Source organism: Alexandromys fortis, unplaced genomic scaffold (assembly GCF_014885135.2).
Source record: "Alexandromys fortis isolate MF-2015 unplaced genomic scaffold, M_Fortis_MF-2015_v1.1 scaffold_2_26212498_36691700, whole genome shotgun sequence".
NCBI classification, from domain to species: domain Eukaryota; kingdom Metazoa; phylum Chordata; class Mammalia; order Rodentia; family Cricetidae; genus Alexandromys; species Alexandromys fortis.
The window spans coordinates 6,273,311-6,297,814 of NW_026067931.1; the positions used below are offsets into that span (position 1 = coordinate 6,273,311).

A 24,504-nucleotide genomic window follows, 5' to 3' on the forward strand; every position below is an offset into this window, starting at 1 on the left:
GGGGGAGGGAAATGGGAGGCGGTGGCGGGAAAGAGTCAGAAATCTTTAATAAATAAATAAAAATTTAAAAAAAATAAAATAAAATCTACATCTTCACATGAAAAAAAAAAGTATATCTCGCTGGAGAAGCCGCAAACCATTGGCACAGCAAGATATCCCCAATGCTGCAATATTGGCACTTACAGCTTTTGGAAAATAAACTAATTGGACTTACGGTCCACTCAACAGAAGGGAAGTCATGCCTGGTACTGTTAGCCTAGCCAAGAATCTGTGGCTGCAGAGGTCAGAGCCCCGTTGTAAGTAGAGTGGTATCTGGGTCACAGACCCAGGAAGAGAACCCGCCACTTCGGTTTGTAGTTTCCCATACTTCTAAATATTAATCCATACACTCATGCGTAAGTGCAGCTCTTGATGCTCACTCATCAAAGAAGCTTCTTTCTGCCACAGGTGGAGAATATTATAGAGATCTACCAGACTGAAATACAGACTACAGATGGTCTACACTCACACAGATCATCTGTAACACAACCCATTATATCACCATGGAAGAGGTTACATGCATGAACTTTCAAAAATATGACTGTTTGCACATGATCTGCCTGAGGCTACACAAGTCAACATGACAATATGGATGGGAAGAGTACACAAGACTTACGGACAAGGGCTGCTGAGGGAGAATCAGTTTTCCTCAGGATCTAGACACAAACAGGTTGCCCAGCTATAAATACATGTATATATGGGCAATACTAATTTACCACAATAATAATGATAGACATTGTCATTTTTTTGATTTCTAGTACTTTAACAAAACCATACATAAAAAATACACTCATAGGGCTGGAGAGATGGCTCAGTGGTTAAGAGCTTGGGGGAATGGGATGGTTGGGATAAAGGAAGGGTGGATATGGGAGCAAGGAAGTATATATCCTAACTAAGGGAGCCATCTTAGGGTTGGCAAGAGACTTGACTCTAGAGGGGCTCGCAGGTGTCCAGGGAGATGTCACCAGCTAGTACCTTGAGCAACTGAGGAGAGGGAACCTGAAATGACCCTATCCTATAGCCATACTGATATCTTGCATATCACCTTAGAACCTTCATCTGGCGATGGATTGAGATAGAGACAGAGACACACATTGGAGCACCGGACTGAGCTCTTAAGGTCCAAATGAGGAGCAGGAGGGAGAACATGAGCAAGGAAGTCAGGACCACGAGGGGTGCACCCACCCACTGTGACAGTGGAACTGATCTATTAGGAGCTCACCAAGGCCAGCGGGACTGGGACTGAATAAGCATGGGATGAAACCGGACTTTCTGAACATGGCGGACAATGACGGCTGATGAGAAGCCAAGGACAATGGCACTAGGTTTCGATCCTAAAACATGAACTGGCTTTGTGGGAGCCTAGCCTGTTTGGATGCTCACCTTCCTGGACCTGGATAGAAGTGGGAGGACCTTGGACTTCCCGCAGTGCAGGGAATCTGGACTGCTCTTCAGTCTCAAGAGGGATGGGGAATGGAGTGGGGAGGAGGGGGAAGGGAGTGGGGGGAGGGAGCGATGTGTGAAAGGAGGGGGAGGGAAATGGGAAACGGGGAGGAGGCAGAAATTTTTTTTCAACAACAAAAAAAAAAAAAAAAAACAACAAAAAAAAGAAAGACCATTAAAAAAAAAAGAAAGAAATTTAATTCCTTACCAAATCTGAGGAATAGATGGAGGTGGATAGGGAGCAGGCAATGGGAAGAGAGGAGGGAAGAGGAACTGTAGTTGGTATGTAAAATAAATAATTAAAAAAAAAAAAAGAGCATTGCCTGCTCCTCCAAAGGTCCTGAGTTCAATTCCCAGCAACCACATGGTGGCTCACAACCATCTGTAATGAGATCTGGTGGCCTCTTCAGGCCTACATATAGACAGAATATTGTATACATAATAAATAAATAAATTGAAAAAAATACACTCATATTCTTTAACGAAATGTAACTATGTTTAACAAACCTGTGCTGGTTTGAAAGAAAATGGCCCTCAAAGGGAGTGGTACTTTTAGGAGGTGTGGCCTTGTAGAGTAGGTGTGGTCTTGCTGGAGTAAGTATGTCACTGTGGAAGTGGGCTGTGAGGTCTCACACATGCTCAAGATATATGCTCAGTATCTTAGACTACTTCCTGAGAGATGTAGGACTCTCAGCTACTTCTCCAGTACTATGTCCGAACATGATGACAATGGACCAAACCTCTGAATTATAAGTAAGGCACCCCAATCAGATGTTTTCTTTTACAAAAATTGCCATGGTGGTGTCTCTTCACAACAATAGAAAACCTAACTAAGACAGCTTTAGTCTTGTGGTTTCTATTGCTGTGATGAAACTAAAGGAAGTCGGGGCAGAAAAGGGTTTATTTGTCTTATAGTTAGTTCCACATCATAGTCCACCTCTGAAGGAAGACAAGAACTCAAACGGGTCAGGAATCTGGAGGTATGAACTGATGCAGAGGCCATGGAGGGATGCTGCTTACTGATGTGCTCCACATGGATTGTTCAGCCTGCCTTCCTAGAGAATCCAGGACCACCAGCCTAGGGATGGATCACCTGCAATGGGCTGGGCCTTCCCCGAATAATAACTAATCAAGAAACTGCCATACAAGCTTGCTTGAAGCCAAAGTATGTAGGGTTAGTAATTCACAAAATATGCTGAAACTAATGGAAACTGACATGAAGGGGTAAACATGAATAGCAAACTATTATTAATAATATAGACTATGTAGACCAGCATTAAAATGAACCTAACCTTAAGCTATGATGATGGAACTTAATTTTTTAAATGTTAAAGTATACACGCAATGTCTACATAAATATATAACGACAAAACTGTAGTTGGAGGCAAACTAAGGGGTTATTCCCACTTTTCTTCAGTTAGAGCAGAGACACACAGCTAGCTGGGCAGGACACCCAGGCAGCTTGACAGGGCTAGCTCAATATCAACCTGCAACTACCTCATGTGAAGCATTTCCTAAGCTACCCACGAACTACCTTCAGAATCAACTTGAAAAGCTTGTTTCTGAGTTCTCAAATACACGGAAGACCCTTTAGGCATCTTTTGCTTGCTTGCACTCCTAATAAAGCATCCTACAAAGGATATAGGGCTTTGATATCAGGTCTGGATATTAATGGCAGACCCATCATTTACTAATTGTGACTACTGACTAAATGATTATCTTCAAGGCAGGACTCTGTATAACCCAGGTGGCCCTAAAATTTCCTATATGGCCAAAGAGAGCCTTGGAATGTGTGGTTTATGCAATAATAAGGAATGAGCAAGGGGTTTGGACATGCTAGGCATGAACTGTACCTACTAGGCTACAGCCTGAGCCCTAACTGCAACCCTTTAATAGTCCATCACCTACTCCTTTGTGACACTTCATCTACATGGAGTTTTTTTAAAATCTGTCTTATGTAGTAGCTGTGTTCACAAAAAGACAACGCCTATAACCCCAGTAATCACAGAAATACAGGTGATTCTGAGCCAAACTGATGTTTGACGATGACTAATTTGTAAGTTTATCAGGGCAAAAAGCAAAACAGATTTTAGAACAGAAATAGTCAGGATATACTAAAAGCTTCTCTGGAGTATAATTTATTCTCTACCTCTCAGAAATTTGATTATAAAGTCAGGCACACCTTTAAGCCCAGCACTTGGGAGGCAGAGGCAGGAGGATCTCTGTGAGTTTGAGGATAGTTTGGCCTACAGAGAGTTCCAGGACAGCCAGGGCTATACAGAAAAGCCCTGACTCAATCTTCTCTGGAGAGGAAATATGTCTATTTAACTAAATAACTGAATACTACATATGGCTATATAAAGTTTGTACATGATACACAAAATACATAAAGCTATGCACTTAAAACAGATCAAATTTTATACTAGTGAAAAATATGTAAGTCATAATGTGATTTGTGATTATAAAAGCTTTGTTATATTTTTCATCTCATCTTTACCTGCTGAATAAGCTAAGCAGAAATCACAATAGGAATCATTATTTCATTTTCTATATAAGAAAACTGAAGCTTGCCGGGCAATGGTGGCGCACGCCTTTAATCCCAGCACTCGGGAGGCTGAGGCAGGCAGATCTCTGTGAGTTCGAGACCAGCCTGGTCTACAGAGCTAGTTCCAGGACAGGCTCCAAAGCCACAGAGAAACCCTGTCTCGAAAAACCAAAAAAAAAAAAAAAAGAAAGAAAAGAAAACTGAAGCTTAAATTAGTATAGTATGTTTTTTCTGTTTCTCTGTATAGATTTGGTGCCTCTTCTTTTTTTTTAAATATTTATTTATTTATTGTGTATACAATATTCTGTCTGTGTGTATGCCTACAGGCCAGAAGAGGGCACCAGACCCCTCTAGAGATGGTTGTGAGCCACTATGTGGTTGCTGGGAACTGAACTCAGGACCTTTGGAAGGGCAGGCAATGCTCTTAACCTCTGAGCCATCTCTCCAGCCCCTGATTTGGTGCCTCTTCTGAAACTAGCTCTTATAGACCAGGCTGGCCTTAAACTCACAGAGATCTGCCTACCTTTGCCTTCTGTGATTTTAGACTGTGATTTAGGAAAAAGATTAAAATATTCACAGATACTTTTCATCTAAATTAAAAAAATACCAGCATACTAATTATTTATATAGACATCTTTTATATGACTTTAGTAAGTAGCCTATAACTTAAGGATAAGAGTACAAACCATATGCACTTCTTCATACTTCTAAGTATGAAGTCTTGAGAAAACAAGTCCTTGAAGGACAAAATATACAGTGCTAAATAAAATGAATACAGCAAAGAAAATAACAAACAGAAGGTAGTGAAACAAGAATAAGACACAAATAAATGCCTAGGAAATATACAGTCCCTGCAACAGATAAATATCATGCCATTTCCGTACTAGCCTAGACAGGCTCTTCTGTATGTCAGTGAGTCCAGGGTACCGTGACAAGTATTCCTGACTTGCGACAACACACCAGGAATGTACGAGCAAGAAATGTACCTAGCAACAGATGACTCAGCAGAGAGTTGATCCTAATCTTAAAATACTTAGTCTCACTGGTTCTGACATTTCTTCTAGTGAAATCACCTGCATTGGCTCCAAGAACTTCCTATACTGCACTGAAAGGGTTACAGAGATTCAGTTACAGACATAATTTGAGGCCAGCCTATCTCAAAAAATAAACACATTTTTTAAATGAAAGAAATATTTAATAGACGCTACCATCAACATATTTTGAAGATTTTTTTAATATTAAAATTTCATGGGGCTGGAGAGATGGCTCAGTGGTTAAGAGCACCACCTGCTTTTCCAGAGGTTCCGAGTTCAATTCCCAGCAAACACATGGTGACTTACAGTCATCTACAGTGGGATCTGTTGCCATCTTCTGGTGTGCAGGTGTTCATGCAGATAGAGCATTCATATATAAAGTAAAACAAATCTCAAAAGAATAAAAAAAACTTTATTTTAAGAATTTACAAATAAAAAAGCACCATGAAGTGAAATTATTACATCTAAAGTCCAAAGAAGATTTTATAATATAGACAAATTAGTTTTACGATTCCACAGAACATATGCCCTCCCCATAGGATCTAATATATTTTGTTAGAATTTACAGTCAGTAAAATTCACACTTAAAAGTTGGGCTTCTTTGAGCTCATTTTCAGTTGACGGCCAGTTTTCTAATAGCTTTCTTCCTAGACAAGCACGGTAATGTAAAGCTAATGAGACATGCTAGGTCTCTAAACACTTAGCAGTAAGAACATTACTAAAGAAAACGGAGGGTCATTTATTCAACAGGACACCATGGCACGCGCTTTAGCAGCAGCATAGAATGATGTACAAAATTAAGTGCAAAATCCACATGCTGAGGAACGTCGTTTCTCTTCAAGAAAGAAGAGTTCTCCAGTAGACATAAGTACTGTCACATGTGGACTCTAGTTCTAGGGTGACAGATAAGAAACTAGTAGCAGTAGCTGTATGAAAGAATAGTAGTAGTCTAAAGATTAATGGGACAAGGCTGGCCTTGCCTGAAATCACAGTTGCCTTCTAAAGTATATACCATATTATTTATCTCAGAGATAAAAAATTTCCTTTGACAGATTCTATGTCTACCTCAAAACAGGACAGAATCATTCTGAAACAGGAACCCACAACTGAGAAAGTGTGCCATCACACTGACCTGTGGGCCAGCCTACAGTGCGTTTTCTTAATGTCACTGATGTGGGAGGGCACAGCACACAATGTGTAGTGCCACAGCTCAGCAGACAGTTCTGGGTTCTAAAAAAGTCAGGCTGAGCAAGCCAGTAAGCAGCACTCCTCCATCACCTCCGCACCAGCTCCTGCCTCTAGCTTCCTGCCTGCTTTTTTCCATTATGAACTGTGATGTGGATGCATAAGCACATAAAGCCCTTCCCTCCCCAAGTTGCTTTTAGTAATGGTGCCTAATCAAAGCGATAGAAACCTAAACTATAGCACCAGTATACACCAACATACACAATGATTTGCTTTAGAATGTCATCTTAACACTTATTGTCATATTTATATTCACCTTTAATCATATTCATCTCCCTAATGGTCCCTTCCTGCTCCAAAATGGGTCCTACTTGCATGTTATTGCTGTTGCTGTTGTTTTTAATCTGGATTCCACACACAAGGGAAATGTATCTGTTGCTACATAACTAATAGACTTGCAACAATATTACTTCTTTCTTGGCATTATCACTATATAATAAAATGAAGTCAACTGATAGGGGATGTCCTTCTGTATAAATGTGTTGCTTTCATTAAGTTAATGAAAAAAGCTGTTTTCATCAGTGGCTTTGCAGAGGAAAGCCAGGTGGGAAATCCGAGCAAAGATACAGAGAAATGGAAGGCAGAGTCAGGTCAGGTGCCAGCCAGCCACTGAGGAAATAAGACATGTAGAAAATGAGGTAATGCTGTACCAAAGCACTGGACTGAGCTCCCTAAGTCCAGTTTAAGAGTGGGAGGAGTGAGAATATGAGCAAAGCAAGACCATGATGGGTTCATCCACTGAAACAGTTCACCCGAGCTAATGGGAGCTCAGCAACTCCAGCCGGACAGGAAAGGAAGCAGCAAAGGTCCAAACCAGTTCCTCTGATGTGGGTGTCAGTTGTATGGCTGGGGCAGACTGTGGGGCCACTGGCAGGGACACCAGGATTTATCCTTGTTGCTTATATTGGCTTTTTGGGAACCCATTCTCTTTGGATGGATACCTTGCTCAGCCTGGATACAGTAGGGAGGGCCTTGGATCTTCCCCAAAGCAAAGTGCCTTACTCTCTCTGGGGAGGTGAGGGGGAGGGGGGAGATAAGTGGAGGGAATGGGAGGAGGGGAGGGAATTGGAACTGGGATTGGTATGTAAAATGAAAAAACAATAAGTTTTCTCTTTTAAAAAAATAAAATTAAATAGAAAGGAAGGAAGGAAGGAAGGAAGGAAGAAAGAAAGAAAGAAAGAAAGAAAGAAAGAAAGAAAGAAAGAAAGAAAGAAAGAAAGAAGGAAGAAAGGAAGGAAAAAGAGAGAAGATGAGATAACACCACAGCCACATGGGCTAATAGAAATGGGTTAACTTAAGATGCAAGAGCTTACTAGGAACATGCCTGAGACATATTCTGGCCAGTGTTGTAATTAATACAGCTTCTGTACGAGTATTCGGGTCTGGGTGGCTGAGAAACGAAAGCACCGTCTCTGTCTACAAACAACCCCAACTACTTAGCAGCAGATGGTTAAGCTGCCTAGCTTCTACAAGCTTTGATTTAAAACAGTCTTACAAAAAAAAAAAAAAAACAACCAAAAATCAATAAAGCAAATCTCTACTGATATAAAGAAAGATTCTTTGTGACTTGTTTAAACTTGATTTTGTCATGTGTAGTACTCACTGCTAGCTGATTATCGAGACTCAGCACCTCATCCTCCGAGTACTAAGATATACAGGTCTGTTTTATAATATTAATCAACATTTGAATGCATATTCTTTTGCATGAAGAAAAAGGCAGGAAGGCACACACATTCCTACCTTTAAAACTGTCTCATTGGTCAACAGTGCAACTTGCTTTTCTGAAGCTTGTTTTTCCACGTACCTAAAATTTTTGTCATCCCAAGCAGAAAAAAGGGGAATATTAAGCAATTTGCATATTTGAATAGCATGCTGGAAAAATAACTACCTAGAATGGTTTCCCTATTTTTTACATTTCTGTTCAAAAATAAATTCAAGATAACAGTTCGTAATTGCCTTAATGATAATGAAGTCATAAAGGTGATATAGTATCATTTCTAAAAGATAACTCTAGAGAACTTACAAATTATGTAAAATATTAGTAAAAATATTTTTATGTTAAAATTTTAAATCCAACAAAGAAACTCCATCACTAAAAGCAGCATGGTTCTACACTGCAAACTAACAAGCATTCCATTCCTCAGTCCAAAGCCAACGGAAGCTAGCATTTTTCATTTCATCCTAGTCTCTAGTATAAAGTACATTAAATATAGATTCATCTTTTTACCTCCTAAATGATGGAAGGCGCCGGATGTTTTCACATTGATTAACCGAGAAAAATTTTACTCTTTTTTTGGCTTCTGGGAGATCACAGCACAGAACACTCAGGGGTTGCAAATAAAAATGTTCTAGTAGAGAAAGCTGAAAGAAATAATATTTTTTTTATAGTTTTGTAGTAAACATTTTGCCCTTTACCTTCTTAATTTTAACTCTTTTAAAAGCAAACGTATATATGGTTGGAGAGCATTTGTTGCTCTTGGAGATAAGAGGTTGGGTTCCCAGTAACTAGGAGCCAGTGACCATTTGTAACTTCAGCTCCTGAGAACTGGACACTTCCTTCTGGCCTTCAAGGCACTGTACATGTGAGACACTAACAGACTTATAGGACAAATACCAACGCACAAAAATAAAAATAACTATTAAAACAATTATGTTACAATAACATTGCAACAGTACTTATAAACCTTTCAAGACTACAATTCTGTGGACAAGGTCAGAAAAAGTAATCTCAGAAATACATACTAAAAGAAAACAAAGCAAATAGATGAATACATTAGTGCAAAACTAGTTAAAAGTATTGCAAAAATTATATGGATGGGACTATTCTATGATGTAAAGCTCTGATACTCAGAAGACATCACCCCAAATTATACTACCTGATCTCTCTGTTTGTGGCCTTTGCTAGCAGCTGACATTTTTCCAAACTGTAAAACCACATTTTTTGGTTATATGAAAATAAGTGATATGCTATATTTTGTTATTCAGTACAAATGTGTGTTAATATTTATTTGTATGCATTCTAAGTTTCTAAGGATAAAAAGATTAAGATTTTCATATTAGACTTTTCCAATAAAGGTTATAATATACACCTTATTGTGTATATCAGTTGTGAAATTGACAACTGGCATGTACCCACAATGACTATACTTTGACAACTTAGGTAGTTCCCAAGAAAAGCAATTAATATTAACTTTTAAAGAACTGAAAAATGGGTCCTTTTTTGGTTAAAACCAATGTTATGAAGTTAAGATCAAGAATCAGCTTACACAATTCATATGATTCTAATGAGCATGCATTCACAATGCATACAAATAAATATTAACACACATTTGTACTGAATAACAAAATATAGCATATCACTTATTTTCATATAACCAAAAAATGTGGTTTTACAGTTTGGAAAAATGTCAGCAGCAAAGGCCACAAACACACACAGAACAAAGCTGAAGACATCCATTCTCTGGCTCAGCAGAGAAGTCTGTTGGTCCTTAATAAGTGGCATTCCTTAGGTGAGTTCATCAAGTTCTAAGCAAAAATAAATCCTTCCCCTCCAGTCCAACCCTCAATGGTTAAGACTCTCTAATGGAAAGAGCTCTTTTCCATTACTGATAACACAATGTTATCTTCTACAGGTGACTGCACGGTAAGGAAGGAAAGGTGGGCCCTAGAATTTATTCTTTCTAGATCTTACTATGAAAATGTCTTCATCATTATACTAGTCGATCAGAAATAATGTACACGACGTACACGACGTACAGATGGCGAACTTTCACAATCACCAGTATTTCTTACCTTAAGTCCTTTGATGAAGTTTCGAATGGAGAAATCATGATATAAAAAGATGTTGGTCAGGACCTGTAATGCCTTTTTACTTATTTTAAAAGGAAACTGAGCTGTAAAAAGCAGCTGAAAGAAACAGAAGGGGGTTACCATGAACATGAAGGATAAATAGCAAGACACAACAGATATGAAAGCAATAGTAGCTATCTATTCTGTTTCTTTTTTAAGATCAAACATCAAACAAATTGTAAATTTTACTTACTTGAGAGTGAAAACACCAAAAAGCAATGTGCATTACAATCCCAGTGTATGTGGAAGGCGGTCTTACCAGGTAGCCCTGGCTGTCTTGAATTTACTATGTACACCAGGTTGACAAAAACAATAAAAATAAATAAATAAACCCCACAGAGCTCTGCCTGCTCTTTCTCCCAAGTGCCACCATTCCCATGTTCAAACTACATTCTAAACCAAAGATGTCTGCCAGCTTCCATTAAATCCCTGATCTTCAAGTAATGTACATATATTTATTTAGTTATATAGTTGATGCTTTACATTTGAAAATCAAACCTTATACTAGAATTTTTTAACAAAAGTATATTTGCACAAGGACAGTTACATTTGGTTACAATTAGTCAATTTTAAACTGAAGTAATTTTTTCTAATGTTCAATAAATCAGAATGCTATCTGTTGTGAACAGATGTGGAGAAGTGCTTAGTAGAGGACCACACAGGTTGTCATTTTACCCTACACAACCATCAGTTTTCACAGACACATCTTCCTGGAATCTAGGATGAATCTGTGGCAGTCAATAATAAAGAACCATACTGCTATTGACACAGAACTGTTATCGCAGTTAAAGTCTAAGTTTAGCAGCTGTTGTTAAGAACAATGTGACAGTTGTCAAATTCCACAGAACAACTTCAGGGCTGGAGTTCATGAGCACCCATCAATCAACACCCTCTTCTGACCTCAAAAGGCACTGCATCTTTGTGGTGCACTTACATCTACGCGGACAAAACTCTCACACAGATACAATAAAAGTAACTCTTAAAACACTTAAACCATTTTATCTAAAACATAAGGTCAAAACAGTCTGGTAATGGTCTGAAGTCCATAAATTCTGTAAAATTTTACTTATTGCTTTTACAACTCAAATCCAGGGCTTGCCTTCTACACTGCCAGACAAGTGGTTGTTAGTGGGCTGTATCTCTAAATTAATTTTAAAAGCCTAATCTTTTCAACTAAGTAATGAAAACAAGAATGAATATAGCTGGGTGGTGGTGGCACACGCCTTTAATCCCAGCACTCAGAGGCAGAGGCAAGCGGTTCTCTCTCTGTAAGTTAGAGGCCAGCCTGGTCTACAAGAGATAGTTCCAGAACAGGCTCCAAAGTTACAGAGAAACCTTGTCTTGAAAAACCAAAAAGAATGAATATATACATAAAATCACTTTCATAAAGCTTATTTTGAGAGGGAATTTTATACAAAGAGTGACTATTCAAAAATAAACATAATTTAAAAAAAGTATTAAAGGGCTGGAGAGATGGCTCAGCGGTTAAGAGCATTGCCTGCTCTTCCAAAGGTCCTGAGTTCGATTCCCAGCAACCACATGGTGGCTCACAACCATCTATAATGAGGTCTGGTGCCCTCTTCTGGCCTTCAGGCATACACACAGAAAGAATATTGTATACGTAATAAATAAATAAATATTTAAAAAAAAAAAAGTATTAAAAAATATACACTAAGTTGAACAAAATCTGAGAGACACATGATTTATTGGTGTCACTTCTTACAGACAATGGATGTCTGGTAGTGTGTGTTGGCACGGGTGGTAAGCATAATTCCTTTTTACCTGATCAAGAATTACTGTCAGGTGCTCCTTGGAAGGCAGAGACTGGAACAGCTCTATGCACAGCAGAGATGACACTGCATGAGGAAGCAGTCGGTGGATAATAACCGGAGAAGTGGCGATTCCAAAAATGAGAATTAGTGGAAACTCATGCAGATGCTGACTGGTTTTTAAAGAAAGATACAAAAGCTTCTTCAGCAAATGTCTTTCAATATATTACACTTCAAAATGATTATTTTAAGACATTCTTTGTTTTTGTTTTTTTGTTTTTTTTCAAGACAGGGTTTCTCTGTAGCTTTTGGAGCCTGTCCTGGAACTAGCTCTTGTAGACCAGGCTGGCCTCGAACTCACAGAGATCCGCCTGCCTCTGCCTCCCGAGTGCTGGGATTGCAGACGTGCGCCACCACCGCCCGGCCCTATTTTAAGACATTCTTAACAAGTTTTCTAAGTTATCCATTTGCTTTTTAAAGTAAAAAATAATAATAAAATGGCCACCTTCCAGATTGATTCCAATCAATCCATATGAATCCTTTTCTTTTATAAACAAGGACACAGAGATCCATGAGATAACCAAAGTTCTGTAACAATGCGTCAATATCACTTAATATACTCTTACTAACTTTGAGACTCACCTAGTCTTCCACACATCAGTCTCTCCTTCCTTTTCACACATACATAGCTTTACACGTATGTAAGGAATCTTTTTAATGGACATCATTCAAAAGAATCATATCCCTTCCTTCTATTTCTGTCCTAAATATCCTGAATGTGATCATATCAGCCAGCTAAGACAGAACAAACAGCAGCCATGCAGTGGAACTGCACTATTCATGAGGGGCTCTGCAGATCACACCTCTCTGCACTCCCCTCCTTCCTACTGCTTTCCAGTGTGGGCTGCTGCCCTTCTTTCTCCATGCACAGGAACTAAGCACAGCACTGTCCTGCGTCTGCTCTATGTTCTTTACCTTTGAGTCCACAGTACTATCAAATCCAAGTTAAGCACTGTTACATACCACATTGCACATCTGCAGAGAATGTTACAAAGTTTAAAAAATGTCTTAAGACATTAACCCAAGAAATACACTTCAACAGCAGAGAATTTGCTCAGGCATGCATGAAGTCTTGGGTTTTATCCCCAGCCCAGGGGGGAGGGGTGACTGAGGGGATAGACGACTATATCTACAACTCATTATTCAATGAAACAAAATCACACTCAAAGTAAGACTTTTTAGTATGTTAGCTGACATACAGAATATGCATGACAAAGTTAATTATATCTTTTTTTTTCTTTATTTATTTATTTATTTATTAAATATTTCAGTCTCTTCCCCACCTCCGCCTCCCCTTTCCCTCCCCCTCCCAAAAGTTAATTATATCTTAACAAATATACAACGGGAACAAATATCATGGGAGTTTAAAATAGGGTTAGTTACTTCAATTTTAAGTCTCACAAGATTGCCTTAAAACACTCATGACATTAAAAAAAATCTTACTGCAAATATACAGAAATAAGATACTTTCATAATGAAAACAGTTAAGGAGGTAATATTTGTAAGATGGATGATATTTTATACCTATTTACCAAGTTAACTAAGAACAGGTGAAATCTGTCTGGTCAACCTTATGCCAAAAAACAAAAAAATAATTTGCCACTAAGTCTTTGAACATTCATTTTTGAAAAAAAAAATCTATAATAGTTTTGAATTTCATTAAGCTGGTCTTAAAATACTGTATTTTTAAGTTAAAAGTATTGTTTTCTTACCAAAAAGGAAATTTTACACGAAAAGTCAAGTAACTGGATGTGAAGAGTTTAAAGGGATGGGAACAGGAAGAAGGGACAGAAAGCTAAAGAAAAGTGAAACCAGATACACAACAGGCCTTATGGAAATCTGCTACTTTGAATGCACAGGAAAATAAAACAGGGACCAGTGATACGGCCCAGTGAATAAAGGGACCTGGCGACCCGAGCATGAGCACAGGACACCCATTCGCAGCTGGCTGACCTCCACACATGCACAGCAGTAACAAATGAGAATACGAAGGCCAAGCAGTGCATCCTCTACCTGCTGATGATTATGAAGTCCTGGAGTACTTTCGTGCTGAAGCTCTCCATATTCTTCAGGATAAGCACAACAGGAGGACACTGCCATTGGCTACAGGTCGTCCTCTTTTTGCTTGGCAGTTTGGGGCCTGTCGTCTAATGGAAGAGTTAAATTGTCAAACAATACCATAATGACACTTGTTAATGTATTTCTTTCTATATTTCACAATAATTTTTTATTTTCCCAAATAAATAAACAAACAGTATCTCATTCTAACAGTTACCAGCAGAATCTGTTTGTAGACCTGGTAACACTAAGAAAAAGGTTCAGTATGACCCATAACACATCGGAGACAGAGTTCTGCTGAAAAACATAGGAAAAGAACCTTTACAATTGATTTCTTTTTCGGTGGATATATGGGTTTGCTCTAACCTGAGCTTTGCTATCACTGTAAAGGCACAATAAATGCAGTATTATAAACTTTAAACCTTGAGGACACTAAGTATTTGGTCAAACCAAATTTAAAGACACTGGACTTAAATTACCATGACTTTGATTTCTAAAAGTATCTAAGAATTTGGATCACATTAAGCTATTACCATAAGCATTCTTATATAAAACACAATGAGATTTCATGTATGACTTCAGCAAAACACTAGAAAACACCAGTACTTTTACTTAAACTATCTGGTAACTAACAATGAGGATGCTTACAGTAGAATGACATTATACTTTGTTGAACATACGTTATTTATTGCATTGTTTTGTTCAATAACCTTCTTTATACAGCAATGTTTCCCAAGAATTCTAAACATGGAACAAACTAAAATTTTAAAATTACAGAATTACTCGTCAAGTACTAAATTGACAGCAGGAATAGGTGATATGTGTCTACGAAACAAAAGCAAACACTGAAGAACTTAGGAGGTAATATAAGGAAGTTACAGCTATTATTGCAGAAATAGAATTTCCAACAGAACCAACTTTGGATGTTTTCTCTTTGCCATTTCATGGACTTCTCCAACAAATATAATGTCTTCTAAGAATCTAAGCACTTACTAGTAATTAATCTACATACTAGAAGAATACTTTCAAATTCTAGTAGCTTCAGAAAAAATAGCTACGACAAAACTGCTATGACTGCTCTACACATTTGTTTATCAGAAGGATGAGCTACAACTGAAATAACCTGGCGGGCCTCTGAACACCCAGTCTCCGGTACCTGTGTGGCAGTCGTGTACCAGCTGCAAAGCGAGTCCATTGAGTAGTTCGTCGTTTTGGAGGTCTTAACACTTCTCGTCTCTTTGGATTTTTCATCTACACAGCAGTCCATCAACTGTGAGGTCAACTTTTGCAAAAAATGTTTCACATCTGCAGAATATAAAAAGCAAGAAAACTTATCCATAGAAACCTTTGCTAAGCAGATTGCATTATTTGAGTGGAATATACTTTTCATCAATATAGCTATCATGTGCTAAATACATTATTATTACTTTTTAGTACCCTTCCCTTAATATTTAAATTTCATCCAGGGTTGGACAGATTCAGCTGGTACTATACTTGTCTAGCATGCACAAAATCCTGGAGCTGACTGCCAGTTCTAATAAATACAATGTTCTAATAAAAAAAATAGTTCTAAATAAAAACAATGTGGTCAAGCATGCCTGAAATTCCTGGACTTGGGAGAAATTCAAGGTCATCTTCTGCTACATAGTAAATTCAATGAAAGCCTGGGTTATATGAAACCCTTTCTAAGTAAGATGAATAAATATATCTCATTAGTTCAGACTAAGATCAGATCAAAATTTATATGTATTATCCACAAGTGTCATCTAAGCAAATGTACAGGCAGGAAATTATACGTTATTTTTTAGAATATCATGTATTTATCCTTAAAAATCAAGAATTATTTTATTGATTATAAATCTTGATTTACATGCATTTAAAAAAGACATCCTTAAAAGACTGTAATTCTAATTTAGTACATTAAAGCTGTTATCAGTCCAGATACAAACAAATCTGAGGATGATAGTGTGTGTGTTCTTCATGATTTAATGGCTTTACAAACTCAAGTCTGGCTCTGCCTATAACTGTATGTTTAACCACTGATGGCCTTTGCAAGTGGAAAAACAAGCTGACTTATGGCAATGAGTGAGACATGCACAGAGTGGAGGCCAGGCAGAGTAGGTAAGCACTAAAACAGCCATTTATATTTTACCTGGACAATCCTTAGCTTGCAGTGAGACTACATATGGTGTGACATTATTCCGAAGAGTCTCTGTTAGACTTCTGAATATTAAATCATGATCTGTGACATTCACACCTATGGGAAAATAAACAATATCATGTCATCATCTTTTTAATAATTTAACAAAGGGTATTTTTAAAAATTAAGTAAAGCACCAAATAAAAACAATTTAAAAATGCAATTTTCAATAGAAATCCAGAAATTTACAACATGATTGACTCTACTCACAAAACATGAGCGAAAGGAAATGTGGTACAGCTTACTCCAGAACAGCCTAAGGTAGTTCTCAACATAGTTCTTACTGAGAGATGGGAAACCTACTGGAGTAAGTTTGGCTGCTGTCTACCCCTGCCTCTCGAGGTAAAGCATTGTGTTAACGGCCCACCATTCCATAATACACATCTCAGAGCATGCCCCAGTGCCAGGAGCCATCTTACTTGTAGGCCCGTATTTCTACAGGGTATGGTGATCAGAATCTCAGGCCCCAGTTTCACCTGCTGCACAGGAGGTAGTCACCCAGCACCTACAGACAGGCTGAAGCCAGGGTCAGGATATGCTAATGTAGTTCCACTCCTTCTTTGTAATTTAGAGGATGCCTGGGATAGAGATGCTAACTCAGCCTACTCGACAGAGAGGGCACAGAAAGATGTGAACTTGACTAGTCATTCACCTAGTTACCTAGGTTACATGCTAATGAATTTACCTTCAGTTTACGTTTGGGCATAAAGGCTGTTTGGAAAATAAACGCAAGGAATTCTCAGGATGTGAACTCAGGATTTCATGAGGGATCACTGAAAATCTCCCTCCTGATAAAGCTATGTGAGTTGTGTCTTTAATACCAGGCCTCCCCTCTGGTCCGGAAATATAATTTATGGTCTGGACTGGCACCAGACCCCGACACTTACTATACACAAAACCCTTGAAACCATGAGCCAAACATTTTCTTTCTTTAAGGTGATTATCTATCTTTTTGTCAGTATTGAAATGTTAATACAACTAATTTGTCCAGAAAGGCCTGTAGTTCAATTCTTCCTTTGAAAAGATTAAGCATATATAACTGACATTGGACAATAGCTCAGGAGCAATATCATTGCTTTATCAAATTCACACAGAAATCATTAGTCATTTAAGTACAAGGAACTAAGCAATCTAACCCTGTTGTGACTTTACTTAAAAACTGAGGATAAAAAGATGCTACTATTATTTAAATTGCAGTAGTTAATTGAAAAGTGTAGACTAATTTCTGAGACAACTGAAACAAAATTAAAACTTTGGGTCTTTGGTATTTATCAAAGTATCTTTTCATTTAGAAAAACATCAGTTTTTTTTTTTTTAAATATTTATTTATTTATTTATTATGTATACAATATTCTGTCTGTGTGTATGTCTGCAGGCCAGAAGAGGGCACCAGACCTCATTACAGATGGTTGCCGGGAATTGAACTCAGGACCTTTGGAAGAGCAGGCAATGCTCTTAACCATTGAGCTATCTCTCCAGCCCCCCCAAAAAATCAGTTTTTGGTGCTCTCTACATAGTATATCAGAAATGGCAGGAAATGTCTCCACTAGTTTGGAATTCATTCTATTAACTGGTACCTTCCCTAATTTAACAATTTGTGACTTACAATCCAGGAGGGTCTGGTCTACAGACTGAGTTCTAGGATAGTCTGAGAGACAGAAAAACCCTGTCAGAGAGAGAGAGAGAGAGAGAGAGAGAGAGAGAGAGAGAGAGAGAGAGAGAGAGAGAGAGGAAAGAAAGAGAGAGGAAAGAAAGAGAGAGAGAGGAAAGAGAGAGAGAGGGAGGGAGGGAAGGAGGACGAACAAACGAACAATTCTTTGACATTTTGGCAGACAGCAGCACAAATATTCAACCTGCTTTAAATTTGCCAGACAAGTCATAGGATATAGAAAACAATTTCAGAATCATTCATGCCAGCAATAAAACCTCTTTAAAAATTCCAGAAAACAAATATACTAGCAGACAAATTTACATTTTGCCTTTCTCTCTCTTTCTTTCACCTATCTGCTTTTAGCAGGTACAGTTGTTTGAATGTGAGTGGCCCCTACATATATCCAAAAGCTTGTCCCAGCTGGTGAAACTGTTTTGGGAAAGATTAGATGTGGCCTTGTTGGAGGTGTGTGCCAGACCCAGTCTCCCTCACTCTGCTCTCAGCTACTGCTACAGCACCATGTCTGCCTGCCCTTCATCATGATAGTCATGGACTCACCCTCTGAAACCTTAGATGGTGACAAGGTCTTAAAGTGCTTCAGGTGAACCTGAGCGAGAAGTGGCTTTGGTTGGAAAGAAATTATAGAAGGCACATGTGGATCCGAATCTTAATTGCATTCTGGTCATAGTACCCTCCAAACATTCCCCTACAGGAATTTTGGTGGAGAGGGAAGATACTATCTTTATCCATAGAAACTAAGTAAAAAATAAAAATCTTATGTGGAAAAGGTCTCTGAGTTAATTCCAAAAGGAAAATTGAGACTTTGTCAATCATCAGGAATAGACCCACCAGAAATTATAGTACTTTCTAACAATAAGGAAATTGATAAACTATGGGAAGAAAGTGAACTCTGGCAAAGAGCATGTATTAATTTTTTGGGGGGAGAGATTAACAACTATCCCAAAAGCAAGAGAATCCAATTTTCCAGCTTATAAAGACGACAGACGACTAACTGATTTCCTCCTCCTTCTCAAAAAAAAAGAGGACTAACTGGATCCTTCCTCATATTGTACAGGACACACCAATAACTGGAGCCGCTACATTCTACACTGATGCAAGTAAGTCATGAAAGGCAGGTTAAAAAAATCAGAAAATTTAAGTAAAGTGGATCAAGGCCTTCATGATTTTGTCTAAAAGTCAAAACTATATTCTATTCTCATGGTACTAAGGGATTTTAAAGGACCTCTCAACATAGTTACTGATTCACAATATGCAGAAAGTTGTTTTACATATGAAAACTGAAGGATTTATAACAGATGACACAGAAATGACTTTATTAATTATTCAGTTACCAGATATAATCAGGAATAAGAATCATCCCATATATATGTACATATATATGGTACATATATACATATATATGGTAAAGGTCTCAGAATTTCATAAAAAACATCATGGCAATAGCTAAGGTTTAAAAAAAGACCTTTTCATCATGTGGCAACAAGCCAAGGAAATCATAAAGAAAGGTCCTATTTGTTCTTTATACAACCAAACACCACTATCTGCAGGAAGTAACCCCAAAGGGAACTCAAAGGAATGAAAGTTGGCAGATGGATGTGTTACATTTTGTAGAACTGGAAAACTAAAGTATGTATACCACACCATTGATACCTATTCAGGTTTTCAATGGGCAACTGCTCTGAGCTTGGAAAAGGCTGATTCTGGTAATCACACATTTATTAGAAGTTATGGCCATTACAGTTATACCTGCACAAATAAAGACAGCCAATACTCCAGCATATATCTCTAAGAAAATGAAAGTTTGTTGCTTATTATAATATAAAGCATATTACAGGTACACCACACAATCCTATAGGGCAGGCAGTAATAGGAAGATCAAATAAAAACCTAAAGGCTATATTAAATAAACAGAAAGGGATGATAAATACCCCCAGAAATAGATTGCATAAGGCTTTATTAATTTTGAATTTTCTAAATGCTAATGATAAAGAAACAAAAGCTGCAGAAAGACATCGGATAGTAGAAAAAAACTATAGAAATAAGTCAGCCAATATATTTTAAAGGTGTACTGATCTCAGAATTGAAATCAGGACATGTATTACTTTGGGGAAGGGTACTATGACCAGAATGCAATTTTCCTCAGGAGAAGAAAAGCTATGGACACCATCAAAATTGATAAAATTTTATTTGAACAAGAGACACCTCTTGATTACAGGAGATGATAGTTCATTAAGCACCAATTAAAAAAATAGGCACAGGCATGCAAGAATAAACAGATGCATACATACCAAGAATAAGAGCAGCAGTTGGAATTTCTCTGAGTTTCATTTGACAGCCCCAGTTTCTTGAATTCTTCTGGAAATCAGAATGGGACTTTTGCAGAAATTCAATTAGGTTATCAAACAGATTTTTATTTAATTCCTCCTGTAATTGCTGCAATGAAAGCAAAATTTCATGAATTATTAATTAATAGTAGTAATCTGGCATTTCTCTCCCTAACCTATTTAGGGTCCTATTGCTGTGAACAGGCAACTCTTATAACTGAAATCATTTAATTGGGCTGGCTTACATTTTCAGAGGTTTACTCTATTATCATCATGGTGATAAATGGCGGTGTGCAGGCAGACATGGTGCTGGAGAAGTAGCTGAGGGTCCTACATCTTTCTTACAGGCAACAGGAATTGGTCAGAGATACTGGGCATAGCTTGGGAATACATGAGACCTCAAAGCCTGCTTCCACAGCGACACACTTCCTCCAACAAGGTCACACCTACTCCAATAAAGCCACACACCTCACAACAGTGCCACTCTTTTTGGGGGGCCATTTTCCTTCAAACCATCACATCGGGTGCAAGGAAATTTCGATTTTTTTCTTCCCTTTGAATGTTCAGTAATTTCAGTTGGGGGGCAATAAATTAACAGGGTAAAAGAGCCCCACAAATATATCAACACACAATGTACTGAAAGGCAATAAAAGAAGGAGAAAACTCCACACAAATATCTTCAGACACAGTGTATTGAGAGTTAACGGAAGGGGGAAACACACAAATATATAAACACACAATGAGGAGTACACAATGAATAGGGAGGGAAGAACAGAAGGGCAAGATGGATGAACCTTAAACTGAATTCTGTTTGTTTTGTTTTTTGAAATAGGATTTCTTTGTGTAATAGCTCTGGCTGTCCTGGAACTTGCTTTTTAAACCAGGCTGGCCTGAAACTCACAAACATCTGCCTGCTTCTGCCTCCCAAGTACTGGGATTAAACACATGTGCCATCACTGCCCACTGAATTCTGATATACACAACATTTTCAGCGGTGCTGCTAGGGTTGAGGGGGACAGGATGAAGTGGGAGAAACTGGAACCATCTACTGTAGGCTGAAGAGGTAAGTTATTTGAATCAAAGCACTATCTGGTGAAACAGAGGGTGACAGGAAGCAAAGTGAGGTGGAAGGAGAAGTTGTAGAAATAAAGAAAGCACGAAACATTGGATAACCACTACACAGTATGAAAGAATCCAACACGAGAGGAACAGAGGCTGCACAAACAGGTAAAAGTCTCAGTCGTGAAACAAACACCATGATTTCAAAGGATTTGGACTTTATACTATAAGGAGGACACCCAAACAGTTATAAGAAGTGAAAGGCTAATTTGGCACCACTGTGAAGGTCAGAGGGTAAAGGAGGCAGAACTGGTAAGGGGGGCTATACAAAACACATCCCAAAGTCTGGGATACAGCTGCATTTGCCTCAAACAGGGGAATGAGCTGGTGGCAGATTAGAAGGATATGATGTCAGAACACACGCTATAGGGATATTAAGAAATGAAGACAGACAGGAGCTTGTGAGATAGTTGAGCAGTTAAAAGAGCAGAGTGCTCAGGCTGAGGACTGCAGCTCAGTTCCCAGTGGAAGACCTGATGTTAACTCTAACGCCAGTGAATCCAGTGCCCTTCTTCTGGCCTCTGAGGCACCTGCACTCATGTGCACCCACCCACCCATACACAAGATAACAACAAGTAAAATAAATCTTAGGAAAAGAAAACTAGGCCGGGCGGTGGTGGCGCACGCCTTTAATCGCAGCACTCGGGAGGCAGAGGCAGGCGGATCTCTGTGAGTTCGAGGCCAGCCTGGTCTACAAAGGGAGTTCCAGGACAGGCTCCAAAGCTACAGAGAAACCGTGTCTCAAAAAACCAATAAAAGAAAAGAAAACTAGAAGATAACCTAACCTGGAGACCATAAACTCAAGTATCTTCAAGGACTACATGGAAAACATCAAAGAGCAAAGTGAAGTATAAAGTGATAAAGATAGATGGGAAACAGTAAGAGACTAGAAAGTGTCAGCTGGAAAGATGGTCAGTGGGTAAGAGTGCAGACTGTACAAGTTTAAGGTCCTCAGAATTCCCAGCGCCCACTCAAAAGCTCTGTGTAACTTTCACTCAAAACCAAAACACTAGTTACGCTTAACTAGTGCTAAAGTTAATGCTTAACATTAGCTGAGCAGAATAAGCTGTTGGCACTGGAGCTACTGACTTGCTGTACTGGAGATACTCACAGGCAGAACGTGCAGTGTTCTAGGTCAGCCTGAGCTAGTGTTAAGACCACGTCTCAAGGGGAAACCAAAACAAACAGAACCATGAAAACTGAATGTCAGACCAAGTTTAGAATTTGCTTCCTTTCAGACTTGTGGGACGTCTTACCTGAATCTAAGAGTGAGTGTCACCACAGTAGAGCTCTGACTTAGCCACTACCATGTCCCAGTAACTCAGGCTAGGCCTAATATTTAGAACATGACAAATTATTTTCTTTGAGATATACAAGTTGTGTTTGGTTGTAACTTCTCATTTTCTATGCATAATCTAATAAATCTTAGAAATATGGGAAGTAACAAATACAAGATTTACAGTATTTTACTACAGAAATGTAAAAAGGAAATTATTCACCTCTGTTTCAGATTTCATCCGTTGCCATAGCAAGTGATACGTTTCAAATCGAAGTTTACTGTCCTCAGACCCAAGTTTCTCATTATTAAAATAATCCTCTTAAAAAAGAAAAACAGAAACTCAGTTTGTTTTTTAACACAATAAACTGTGTACAAAGACACACAGCATAGAGAGGGTATCAAAGCATTTTATACAAACCAAAAGAATCATGTATTTTTTCTATGCACTTGGAGAAAAATGGTGTACTTAATCTTTCGTATTTAATTTTGTCTCATTTTTATAATATTAAAAAGGACCATTAAAATTGCAAAGTCCTATTCCTTACAAATTTTTAAGCTTCTACTTAAGGATTTTCAGTTCAAGGTATATACGCACAACATTAATGTTTGCATCCACATTCTCATCTTCTTTACCTTATGATTACTTTCAACTCTTCTCTACTCAACAGTTTTTCAGATTGTTTTTGTTCCACTGATATAGTTTAGTCCAGTCTTTGGTTTAATATGTAGTTTTTTCTTTTTTGTTGAAAGGTATGTGCTTTTCTAAGAGAGACAGAAGAGGGTGCTGAATCCCTTTGACTGGAGCTAACAACAGATGGTTGTTAGATGCCATGTGGGTGCTGAGAGGATTTAACCAGCAAAAAATGCTTGGAACAGTCCAGCACATAAAAAATGCTTTATAATATTACCAAGTTTGTTATAATTACATGGCTGGTGGCTTCACATGTATGTCATATGCCTCAAATATACATGAATAAATAAATGAAAGAATAAATCCTTAATTTTCTTTAAACTATTTCTGGTAAGTTGAATCACCTCCAACATCAAGAAGGTTTGCTTAGGGCTGGAGAGATGGCTCAGAGGTTAGGAGCACCGCCTCCTCTTCCAACGGTCCTGAGTTCAATTCCCAGCAACCACATGGTGGCTCACAATCATCTGTAATGGAGTCTGGTGCCCTCTTCTAGCCTGCAGGTATGCACACAGACAGAATATTGTATACATAATAAATAAATTAATAAATTTTTTTTTAAAAAAAAGAAGGTTTGCTTATAACCACACTTAAAGTTTAAGAAGATTTAGGGAAACAAAAATCAACAAAGTGATAGGTTAAGATACTTTACCGATTGGCACAGAGATCTTTCTTTTCTTGAAGTCTGGTTTAAACACAAAACAGCCCTATTTAAGAAAAAACAAAAAGAAGAAAAGAAGAAATAAAGCACAAAGTCAAATTAGGCAAAGCCGACAAATCTAATTACCCGAACACTTTGTAAAAAAACAAGTTCTTTAAAAGGGGAGTTCTTCTTAGAAATACAGAAGGAAAGACGTCTTCAACAACTGTGCATGTCTTCCTCCTGAGTGCATCAGCTGCTCTCTAAATCCATCAGGACCCGCTCTAACAAGTAGGCAAACTTTTTTAGCTCAAGTTTCATAAAACTTAGGTGGGAAATAACATTAAATTATACATTAAAATAAAGATTACGTGCCAGGCAGTGATGGCACACACCTTTAATCCCAGCATTTGGGAGGCACAGACAGGCGGATCTCTGTATTCAAGGGCAGCCTGGTCTACAGAGAGAGACCTGGTCTACACAGCCAGGGCTACCCAGAGAAACTGTCCAAAAAGCCAAAAAGCCAAAAAAAAAAAAAAA

The 24,504-nt window shown here is 38.2% G+C and overlaps 1 protein-coding gene across 1 annotated transcript in view; it reads right to left on the reverse strand.

Annotated features, from left to right (window-relative positions):
* Orc3 (origin recognition complex subunit 3) overlaps positions 1-24,504 on the reverse strand; it is a 45,894-nt gene that overhangs the window by 17,441 nt on the left and 3,949 nt on the right. Inside the window, exons 2-11 of the mRNA XM_050145505.1 lie at positions 23,977-24,031; positions 22,857-22,954; positions 20,203-20,347; positions 16,195-16,299; positions 15,199-15,347; positions 13,998-14,131; positions 11,938-12,097; positions 10,099-10,212; positions 8,534-8,667; positions 8,047-8,110 (exon numbers count right to left, since the gene is read on the reverse strand). Of these exons, the coding sequence (XP_050001462.1) occupies positions 8,047-8,110; positions 8,534-8,667; positions 10,099-10,212; positions 11,938-12,097; positions 13,998-14,131; positions 15,199-15,347; positions 16,195-16,299; positions 20,203-20,347; positions 22,857-22,954; positions 23,977-24,031 (1,158 nt within the window). The remainder of the gene's footprint in view (positions 1-8,046; positions 8,111-8,533; positions 8,668-10,098; positions 10,213-11,937; positions 12,098-13,997; positions 14,132-15,198; positions 15,348-16,194; positions 16,300-20,202; positions 20,348-22,856; positions 22,955-23,976; positions 24,032-24,504) is intronic.